The following is an 11,638-nucleotide window of genomic DNA, read 5'->3' as shown; positions in this document are numbered from 1 at the left end:
CTTACCGAAACTTTACCTTGACCGATATATTGGCCGGCGTTACGGACACCACCAACCATCGTTTCAAGTGCATACATGGAAGAAAAACTTTGCAATTGCGTGCCGCTAATTCGCGGTGATTATGTCGTTAATTCGTAAGGGTTGAATTACACAGCCGAAAGCAAAGGTTTGACAGATTTACCTGTCGGGATTGATTCATCACGTAGCGGCTACAAAAAATAGGAAAACGTTTGTTCGGATTTGCATTTCCTCCCGATGTATATTTATTGAATTATATAGGTGCTATTTTTGCGGTGGTTCCATCTGCTGCAGCCTTAATTATTAAGACTTTGAAGGAAACACCTAGGGACCGAGAAAAAATAAAAAATATAAAACACAATGGAAATCTATTATTTGATGATATTGTTTCCATTGCTCGGTCAATGAGACCGAAGTCTCTTTCAAAATACCTTAGTGGTACTGTTTGTTAGGCTATATCCTTTGTGAGATCTGTTGGGTGTTTCCTTTTTAGTCTTCTTTCTATGCTTGATGTGTTGATCGTTTCCGCTGCCAGCCGGTTCGGGTCAGTTGCTATTCTTTCTCTGTACCTTCTTGCACATCTGCTAATCACCTCTTTGACCGTTGGTATTCTCAGGTCTTTCCGAATGCCCTCGTTTCTAACGTACCATGGGGCGTTTACTATTGTTCTAAGAATTTTAGCTTGCATTGTCTCTATTTTGGTTATATGGCTCATTGCTGCTGTTCCCCATAGTGGTATTTCGTACGTCCAGATTGGTTTTATGATCATTTTCTATATTTTTAATTTATTTTCTATACTGAGTTTGGATTTTCAACTTGTTAGCCAATGCATTTGTCTCCTTGTTGTCTGTATTTTGTCTATTATTGATTTAGTATGCTGTTTCCATGTGAGTTGTGTATCTATGTGGAGTCCTAGGTATTTGACTTGCCTTGTTTGTAATATGTGCGTGCCGTTAAGAAAGATGTTTGGTGGTATCTGTTTTCGCAGTGTGAATGTAATATGGTTGCATTTACTGGGGTTTGCTTTAATTTGTTTAACTTGTAGCCACTTTTCTATTTTTGTAATATGTTCTTGTAGTAATGTGACTGCTGTTACAGGGTTAGTGTGCCTGATTAGTACCGCTGTGTCGTCCGCGAATGTCAGTATTTTGCTATTGGTAGTTGTTGGTATGTTGGCTGTGTATAGTGTGTATAATATTGGTCCTAAGACGCTTCCTTGCGGAACCCCTGCCTTGATGTCTTTAACTTCGGAGTATGTGTCTTTGATTTTTACTACGAAGGTTCTGCTGCTTAAGTAAGATTTAATTAGATGGTATATCTGCTCCGGAGACTGTTTTCTGATTGATTGAAGTAGGCTATTGTGGTTTATTTTGTCAAATGCTTTTTCGATGTCCATAAAGAGTGCCGTGCAATATTGTTTTGTTTCCAGCGCCTGTAAGATTTCATTGACGAGTCTGTGCATTTGTTCTATTGTGGAGTGTTTGTTTCCGAATCCGAATTTGTGATCCGGTATTAATTTTTCCTTCTCTATTATTGGTTTTATGCGGTCGTAAATTACTTTCTCTAGTATTTTAGAGAACACAGGAAGTAATGATATTGATCTATGATGTAGTTTGATGTGGGTCTTTGCCTAATCTAGGTAACATTATGATCTGTGCCAGTTTCCAAATTTTAGGAAAGTATTGAAATCTTAGTATTGCATTAACTATTATTGTGATTTGTCTTATCGCTTTTGGCGGAAGGTTTTTCAAGATTTTTCCATTGATTAGGTCGATTCCTGGTGCTTTATTATATTTTGTTTCCTCGATTATGTTTCTAATTTCTTGTGCTGTTGTTTTGGGTATGGTGTAGTGTTTGTCAGTTGATGTACTAATGGTTAGCGCATCCTCGTCCGTATGACTATTGTGGTTGCTGTTGTTGATATTATGTGGTGTAAATGTGTTGCATAGGTGGTTGGAAAATTCTTCAGCTTGCTCTTCGTTGCTTCTTGCCCATGTGTTATCTGTTATATAGTTATCAGTTGTGTGTTATCAGTTTTATTGTCTTCTTTATTTTTTTGTGGCTTTCCATAGGGAGAAGTTGTAGTTCTCGTGTGCAGATAGTAACTCAATGAACTTTGTGAACTCGTTGTTGTTGTGTTCTTTTATTTTGTTTTTTATTTCCTTTGGAAGTTTGTTTAGGTGTTTTTTTTTTCTTTTGTTCTATGTTTTTTCTAACTATGTCTAATGGAATTATTTTTGTTTCTCTGTTGGTTGATTCAGATATGGTGGTTGCCCATGATGCTTCTTGAATAATTTCTGTAAGTGTAGTTACTGCTTGATCGATGTGTTCAGGTGTTTTCAATGGGATGTTGCAGTTGATTTTGCTCTCAATTATTTTTTTAAATGTTTGCCATTTGGTGGTTTTATTGCATAGTGTCTCTGAATTGCTGTAAAGTATTGGTTTGTTTCTGTATGTAATTATTATGGGTGTATGATCGGAGGTAAGCTCAAGGCTGAGTGCTATGTTTAATTTATTTGCGTTTAGTCCCTTTGTAACTGCAAAGTCAAGCAGGTCAGGTATTTTGCTCAGGTCTGTCGGCCAGTATGTCGATCTTCCCGTGAATAATATATTGAGGTTATTGTTTCTAGTGTATTTTTCTAAAGTTTTACCTCGAGGTGTAGTGACTCTTGATCCCCATAGTGTGTGCTTTGAGTTGTAGTCTCCAGCTGCGATATACTTGTCACCTAAGTGTTGAAAGTACTCTTCCCACATTTGTGATGTAATTTTGTGTCGCGGCGGTACATATACTGCTGACAACTGTAAATGGTTGCTGCTAGTTTGTACAGTAACGGTGGTTGCTTGTATATGTTCCTTACTAACCTGGCTGTGTAAGTGATGTTTAATGTCGTTTTTTATTACTACTGCGGGCCCTCCGTGTACTTTTCCTGAGGGATGCTTGGTATCATATATGGTGTAGTACGGTATTTTTATGTAACTTTTTGTAGTGAAGTGTGTTTTTGATAAGAGTAGTATGTCGATATTATTGTTGTACAGGAATGTTTTAGTTTCTGGGGCCCTTTGTTGTAAGCCGTTAGAGTTCCAGGCTGCTATTTTAAGCATGTCCAATTTTATTTTTTATTTTTTGCTCAGCATGTTTGTAAGTAGTTGTAGCATGACTGTGATTTGTCCCGTTTGCTGTCTGAGAACTACGTTTTGTTCGCTTATCATTTTCGTTAGCATTTCGGTGTTTTTGATGGATTGTTTTAGTAGTTCTTTGATTTTTGTAGCGTCTTCGGTGTTGTTGCTTTGATTCTGGTTGTTTGTGGGCGTTGCTTGTCTAATGTTTTGGGTTACTTGCGCGTAACTTCGGTTTCCTTGGGATCTGTGTTACTGTTTATAGCTTTTTGTTCATTTTGTGCTTACAATGTTGCTTCATTATCCGTTATACTTTGTTATGGTTGGTAGTTATCGACTGATCTATTGCGAAGTGGTGGAAACAGTTTATGTTGTAGTTGTTTCTTGATTTCACATCCTTTATAGCTGGCTGGATGGTTTCCATTACAGTTGTAACATTTGACTTCGTTTATTTTCCCTATGTAGGGACAGTGTGTTGTTAGATGGTTTTTAGCACATTTAACACATGCCGGGCTTCTGTTACAATAATTTTTAGTGTGTCCGTATTGTTGACACCGCATGCATTGTGGTATATCTTTTTTGTGGCGTGGTGGTTCCACTGTTACTATCGTATTTAGAATTCGTTTAATTTCGTAGATTTCCTTGTTGGAGCTAGGTTCCAGCTCTATTATGAATAAAGGTAGTAGTTGCTTCGTATCGTATCTTGTCATGTTGTTTATTGCACTTGTTTGGTGGCCAATTTTTGCTAATTCGTCACTTAGTTTTTTTGTGTTAGTTTTTGTATGTAGTCCTCTTATAACTACTTTGTAGCTCCTTTCCGTTTTGAGCTGGTAAGTGTGGTATATAGCATTTTTTTCTTTTAATTCTTTTATCACTTTCCTATAACTTTCTGGGGTGTTTGTTTATATTTTTACTTGTTCTAGTTTTGTTTGTTTTATTATGTAGTTTTCCTTCCCAACTATATCGTTTAGTCGATCAATAAGCGGGTTCATTATCTGGACCTCGACAAATATTGGTGTTGGTTTTGTAATGTGCGTTGATTTAGTTGTGTTTTTGGTTGCTGGGTCGTCGTCTGTTTCTTCCGTAAGTGAGCTGATGGAGTTTCTTAGTGGTAATTCTTGCAGCCATCGCTGCTTTTCTGTATCTGGATTTTCTGTTATTTTTCGTTTTTTGATGTAGTTCGCCACTTTCCAGCTTTCATCCTGTTGGGTTATTTCTTTATTGATTTCCATATCAACTTCGTTTGTAACTGAGCATTCCTGTTCTTGGTTTATTGGTTGGCTTGGTTTTGATATGTTTCTTGTTTTATTTGTCGGAGATGACAGGACACCGGAGACCTTCCCTGGAACTTCGGAGAATCCGTAGAATTGTAATTAAAGTTTACAGCTGTAATTAAGCGATTTGCTATCATTGTACTTGTTTGCGATTTGTGATAATAAACTTCGGCTCGGGGCGACAGTCAGTCGCCGAACGTAGCCGCGGTCACGGAATGAACGCTTTGTCTAACAAAGGCAAAAACTTAATAAAAAGTCATCATTTAATATATCATACATATGTAGTATTTTAATTATAAAAATTTTACGTTCCCATTGTTTCAGATTTATCATAAGGAGTAAAAAATAAAACATTTTTAATATGAAGGTGTTGTATTTTTATGTATGTTCCCTTCTTTTAATGAAATAAATAAATTAAAAATGTTTTAATGTATCATATACCTTGTACACAATGAATATATATCACACATCCATATAACATACTGTTATTGCATTTAATCAATGTTAGATATACTAATTATAGTATGTAACAAATATGTTATATAGTCAGAATAATTTGTTTGCAAGTACTGTACTAAAAGTGATTTTTAAACATAATGTTACTATTTATTTTCATTCATATAAAATTTATCTTTACTTTAGATTTGACATGTCTTAAAAGAAGCTGGATCTAATTATGATAAAGGTTTCATTTATTTAAAATTTTTTTTATTTTCTAATTTGTTAATTTATATTTTTCAATTCTGAAACGATCGAGAAATATGATATGATAAACATTATCAGCAGTGATTAATAATATTAATAATTCATTTTATTAAACATTAATAATATTTACTCTTTATATCTATTTACAGTCGTTGAAGTAACAATTTTCTTACAAGATATTAATGAGTTTAGTGATGTAAATGAAGTCTACAAAGAATGTAAGATTTAATTTATGGTTTTATTTATATAAGTGTATGTTATATTTGTGTACATGTCTACGCGCCATTTCTTTTCCTTTAGTTTTTAAGGAGAACTATCCAGCTGGATCTACATTCCAAGTTGGAAAGTTACCAATGGTGAGAAGTAACACACGTATGAATATACACATGTAATTCAAAATCTAACCGCTAACGTTAAACGTAAAATATTGCTGTAGGGTGCAAAATTTGAAATTGAAGCTATTGCTTGTTGTTGGCGAGGTAGAAACAATTTGAATATTGTAAGCAAAATTAATTTAAATGTTATATATTAATGAAATATGTTTGCATTTAAGCATTTAAATATTATTTCGAATTTACTATTTTTATGTGTGATGCTTTTATGATTATATTAATAAAAATTTGGTTCTTTTACCATATGTATATTTAAACATAAGTTTAGTTTTTAAAAACAAATAATGGGAAATAGTAATGGGAAATATCTTTCATAAATTATATTAAATATTTTTGTACTATTGAAAAACCTTAGAAATAAATATTTTTGGGAAGTTTCCTCTAATATTTTGCTTTGTACAGGGACATATAAAAAAAATAAAAAACGTAAAATAATGAATGTTAATAGTAACCTGATCAAAGTCACCAAATATTTCTTATAACATTGGCATAAAAATTAAATTTATAAAAAACACACTTAATAGTAATTCATCACAAGAAATAGTACTTTTTAATTAATATCAGGTGTAGCAAAAGAAGAATTTTTATATGTTGTAAATAAATTATATTACTTTATAAAAAAGAAAGAAAACATTTATGTATTTTCATAATAATTTATAATGCTATGACAAAAGTGTAACGATAAATGTAACTTTTATCTCGTAAAATAAAAGTAAAATCGTGAATATTGTAAGAATATTATATTTAAAATGTTTGTGTTTAAATATGTCATTGTAATAAATAAACAAAAACGTATCCTAACGAACAATACGAATGAATATGAATGATTAAAGAATAAACATGGACAACAACCAAACATAGCGGCAGATATGGATAGTATTGTGTTACATAGAGGGTGGTCCGTCATTCATGATACAAATGTGGTTAGACAGATTCTATGGCTCAAAATAAGACGAAGATCAAAAATAACAAAATTGCGTTGGGAACTTCGTTTGTGAAAAATCGAGTTTGAAAATTCATGAAGTGTACGTGAATACGAACAACCATTTCATAAAACGGCAAGAGGTGGTATCCAATTTCTACTACGCTTTGTAGTACCTAAAGCAGTAGACTGTATTCGATGTTTGTAGCGTATTAAAATGTTTTAGGAATATTTTAATAAATTGTAAAAGCGTATCCGCACTGTTCTATTACTATGATGTGTTATTATGTCACAGTTAGACGACTTGAATGTAAATCTACGTTGAGTTATATAGTTCATGTTACAGCGGTTCTTCATACCTCGATTTCACAACCTCTTTCACTCTTTTCGAACGAGATTTACCACGTGTGAGTGTTGTTCCTATTTCTTTTATTCGATTGTGTCTCATTTTGGTATTAACGTTATCATCACAATGCCACCTAAATTCGACCCTAATGAAATCAAGATAGGTATATTTTTAATATTTAATTTCAATATGTACTACAAGAATGTAAAATTTCCTCACATGTGCATATTTGTTTCAATAGTCTATCTAAGATGCGTTGGAGGTGAAGTAGGAGCAACTTCATCTCTGGCTCCAAAAATTGGTCCACTCGGTTTAGTAAGATTTTATTTTATAAATTTAAATTATTTATGAATAATATTTCTTCTAACTTTTTGAGAAACTATTCTATTTTATAATTGTAAATATTGATCTTCCTCTTTCATTGTTTGATTCTATTTTACATTCTATTGATAAATAAAAAACATTTATATAGTGCTTAAATATTGCTTTATATTTATAGTCTCCCAAGAAAGTTGGCGATGATATCGCCAAAGCTACCAGTGACTGGAAGGGTTTAAAAATCACCGTCCAGTTAACAATTCAAAATAGGCAAGCTACGATCGCAGTGGTTCCATCAGCTGCAGCCTTAATTATTAAGGCTTTAAAGGAGCCACCTAGGGACCGAAAGAAAATAAAAAATATAAAGCACAATGGAAATCTGTCGTTTGACGACATTGTTTCCATTGCTCGGTCAATGAGACCGAGGTCCATGGCGAAGTACCTTAGTGGTACTGTAAAAGAAATTCTAGGTACATGCCAATCAGTTGGATGTACCGTTGAATTTAGGCCACCACGAGAGCTTATCGAAGAAATTAATGGTGGAAAGCTCCAAGTCCCAGATGAATAATATGGTAAGTTTAGAGCTCCTTGCCAATATTTTCAGCACAATGTCTCATTTTATCAAATATTAGAGTTTATTACACAACTAAAATGATGGATAACTAAATAAATAAATGATATTTATATTGTTACGTAAAGTATTTGCTTCGAGCTCTGGGTAGGGGTTAGCATCCCATCCACCTGATAGCCGTAACAATTTATAACGTTGTTACAGACTATCGGGAATATTGCTACTGAGGAGAAAACCTCAATAAAAAGTCATCATTTAATATATCATACATATGTAGTATTTTAATTATAAAAATTTTACGTTCCCATTGTTTCAGATTTATCATAAGGAGTAAAAAATAAAACATTTTTAATATGAAGGTGTTGTATTTTTATGTATGTTCCCTTCTTTTAATGAAATAAATAAATTAAAAATGTTTTAATGTATCATATACCTTGTACACAATGAATATATATCACACATCCATATAACATACTGTTATTGCATTTAATCAATGTTAGATATACTAATTATAGTATGTAACAAATATGTTATATAGTCAGAATAATTTGTTTGCAAGTACTGTACTAAAAGTGATTTTTAAACATAATGTTACTATTTATTTTCATTCATATAAAATTTATCTTTACTTTAGATTTGACATGTCTTAAAAGAAGCTGGATCTAATTATGATAAAGGTTTCATTTATTTAAAATTTTTTTTATTTTCTAATTTGTTAATTTATATTTTTCAATTCTGAAACGATCGAGAAATATGATATGATAAACATTATCAGCAGTGATTAATAATATTAATAATTCATTTTATTAAACATTAATAATATTTACTCTTTATATCTATTTACAGTCGTTGAAGTAACAATTTTCTTACAAGATATTAATGAGTTTAGTGATGTAAATGAAGTCTACAAAGAATGTAAGATTTAATTTATGGTTTTATTTATATAAGTGTATGTTATATTTGTGTACATGTCTACGCGCCATTTCTTTTCCTTTAGTTTTTAAGGAGAACTATCCAGCTGGATCTACATTCCAAGTTGGAAAGTTACCAATGGTGAGAAGTAACACACGTATGAATATACACATGTAATTCAAAATCTAACCGCTAACGTTAAACGTAAAATATTGCTGTAGGGTGCAAAATTTGAAATTGAAGCTATTGCTTGTTGTTGGCGAGGTAGAAACAATTTGAATATTGTAAGCAAAATTAATTTAAATGTTATATATTAATGAAATATGTTTGCATTTAAGCATTTAAATATTATTTCGAATTTACTATTTTTATGTGTGATGCTTTTATGATTATATTAATAAAAATTTGGTTCTTTTACCATATGTATATTTAAACATAAGTTTAGTTTTTAAAAACAAATAATGGGAAATAGTAATGGGAAATATCTTTCATAAATTATATTAAATATTTTTGTACTATTGAAAAACCTTAGAAATAAATATTTTTGGGAAGTTTCCTCTAATATTTTGCTTTGTACAGGGACATATAAAAAAAATAAAAAACGTAAAATAATGAATGTTAATAGTAACCTGATCAAAGTCACCAAATATTTCTTATAACATTGGCATAAAAATTAAATTTATAAAAAACATACTTAATAGTAATTCATCACAAGAAATAGTACTTTTTAATTAATATCAGGTGTAGCAAAAGAAGAATTTTTATATGTTGTAAATAAATTATATTACTTTATAAAAAAGAAAGAAAACATTTATGTATTTTCATAATAATTTATAATGCTATGACAAAAGTGTAACGATAAATGTAACTTTTATCTCGTAAAATAAAAGTAAAATCGTGAATATTGTAAGAATATTATATTTAAAATGTTTGTGTTTAAATATGTCATTGTAATAAATAAACAAAAACGTATCCTAACGAACAATACGAATGAATATGAATGATTAAAGAATAAACATGGACAACAACCAAACATAGCGGCAGATATGGATAGTATTGTGTTACATAGAGGGTGGTCCGTCATTCATGATACAAATGTGGTTAGACAGATTCTATGGCTCAAAATAAGACGAAGATCAAAAATAACAAAATTGCGTTGGGAACTTCGTTTGTGAAAAATCGAGTTTGAAAATTCATGAAGTGTACGTGAATACGAACAACCATTTCATAAAACGGCAAGAGGTGGTATCCAATTTCTACTACGCTTTGTAGTACCTAAAGCAGTAGACTGTATTCGATGTTTGTAGCGTATTAAAATGTTTTAGGAATATTTTAATAAATTGTAAAAGCGTATCCGCACTGTTCTATTACTATGATGTGTTATTATGTCACAGTTAGACGACTTGAATGTAAATCTACGTTGAGTTATATAGTTCATGTTACAGCGGTTCTTCATACCTCGATTTCACAACCTCTTTCACTCTTTTCGAACGAGATTTACCACGTGTGAGTGTTGTTCCTATTTCTTTTATTCGATTGTGTCTCATTTTGGTATTAACGTTATCATCACAATGCCACCTAAATTCGACCCTAATGAAATCAAGATAGGTATATTTTTAATATTTAATTTCAATATGTACTACAAGAATGTAAAATTTCCTCACATGTGCATATTTGTTTCAATAGTCTATCTAAGATGCGTTGGAGGTGAAGTAGGAGCAACTTCATCTCTGGCTCCAAAAATTGGTCCACTCGGTTTAGTAAGATTTTATTTTATAAATTTAAATTATTTATGAATAATATTTCTTCTAACTTTTTGAGAAACTATTCTATTTTATAATTGTAAATATTGATCTTCCTCTTTCATTGTTTGATTCTATTTTACATTCTATTGATAAATAAAAAACATTTATATAGTGCTTAAATATTGCTTTATATTTATAGTCTCCCAAGAAAGTTGGCGATGATATCGCCAAAGCTACCAGTGACTGGAAGGGTTTAAAAATCACCGTCCAGTTAACAATTCAAAATAGGCAAGCTACGATCGCAGTGGTTCCATCAGCTGCAGCCTTAATTATTAAGGCTTTAAAGGAGCCACCTAGGGACCGAAAGAAAATAAAAAATATAAAGCACAATGGAAATCTGTCGTTTGACGACATTGTTTCCATTGCTCGGTCAATGAGACCGAGGTCCATGGCGAAGTACCTTAGTGGTACTGTAAAAGAAATTCTAGGTACATGCCAATCAGTTGGATGTACCGTTGAATTTAGGCCACCACGAGAGCTTATCGAAGAAATTAATGGTGGAAAGCTCCAAGTCCCAGATGAATAATATGGTAAGTTTAGAGCTCCTTGCCAATATTTTCAGCACAATGTCTCATTTTATCAAATATTAGAGTTTATTACACAACTAAAATGATGGATAACTAAATAAATAAATGATATTTATATTGTTACGTAAAGTATTTGCTTCGAGCTCTGGGTAGGGGTTAGCATCCCATCCACCTGATAGCCGTAACAATTTATAACGTTGTTACAGACTATCGGGAATATTGCTACTGAGGAGAAAACCTCAATAAAAAGTCATCATTTAATATATCATACATATGTAGTATTTTAATTATAAAAATTTTACGTTCCCATTGTTTCAGATTTATCATAAGGAGTAAAAAATAAAACATTTTTAATATGAAGGTGTTGTATTTTTATGTATGTTCCCTTCTTTTAATGAAATAAATAAATTAAAAATGTTTTAATGTATCATATACCTTGTACACAATGAATATATATCACACATCCATATAACATACTGTTATTGCATTTAATCAATGTTAGATATACTAATTATAGTATGTAACAAATATGTTATATAGTCAGAATAATTTGTTTGCAAGTACTGTACTAAAAGTGATTTTTAAACATAATGTTACTATTTATTTTCATTCATATAAAATTTATCTTTACTTTAGATTTGACATGTCTTAAAAGAAGCTGGATCTAATTATGATAAAGGTTTCATTTATTTAAAATTTTTTTTATTTTCTAATTTGTTAATTTATATTTT

General features: G+C 31.3%; 2 protein-coding genes and 2 pseudogenes across 2 annotated transcripts; all 4 read left to right on the top strand.

The window, feature by feature from the left end:
* The first annotated feature begins 5,217 nt into the window (after nucleotides 1-5,217).
* On the top strand, nucleotides 5,218-6,075 carry LOC117211026 (annotated as a pseudogene).
* A 704-nt stretch (nucleotides 6,076-6,779) lies between these two features.
* Nucleotides 6,780-8,133, top strand: LOC117211034 (60S ribosomal protein L12-like). Its single transcript, XM_033454592.1, has 4 exons — nucleotides 6,780-6,937; nucleotides 7,016-7,089; nucleotides 7,274-7,664; nucleotides 7,980-8,133. The coding sequence occupies exons 1-3, from the start codon at nucleotides 6,901-6,903 to the stop codon at nucleotides 7,658-7,660; spliced, it is 498 nt and encodes a 165-aa protein (XP_033310483.1). The 5' UTR covers nucleotides 6,780-6,900; the 3' UTR covers nucleotides 7,661-7,664; nucleotides 7,980-8,133.
* Nucleotides 8,134-8,463: 330 nt separating this feature from the next.
* Nucleotides 8,464-9,245, top strand: LOC117211025 (annotated as a pseudogene).
* Nucleotides 9,246-10,025: 780 nt separating this feature from the next.
* On the top strand, nucleotides 10,026-11,379 carry LOC117211032 (60S ribosomal protein L12-like). Its single transcript, XM_033454589.1, has 4 exons — nucleotides 10,026-10,183; nucleotides 10,262-10,335; nucleotides 10,520-10,910; nucleotides 11,226-11,379. The coding sequence occupies exons 1-3, from the start codon at nucleotides 10,147-10,149 to the stop codon at nucleotides 10,904-10,906; spliced, it is 498 nt and encodes a 165-aa protein (XP_033310480.1). The 5' UTR covers nucleotides 10,026-10,146; the 3' UTR covers nucleotides 10,907-10,910; nucleotides 11,226-11,379.
* The last annotated feature ends 259 nt before the right edge of the window (nucleotides 11,380-11,638 follow it).

This window comes from Bombus bifarius, unplaced genomic scaffold, assembly GCF_011952205.1.
Source record: "Bombus bifarius isolate JDL3187 unplaced genomic scaffold, Bbif_JDL3187 scf7180000008214, whole genome shotgun sequence".
In the NCBI taxonomy this organism is placed as follows: Eukaryota; Metazoa; Arthropoda; class Insecta; order Hymenoptera; family Apidae; genus Bombus; species Bombus bifarius.
Note: the sequence above shows the minus strand (reverse complement) of the source record. Positions and strands in the feature narration are given on the sequence as shown.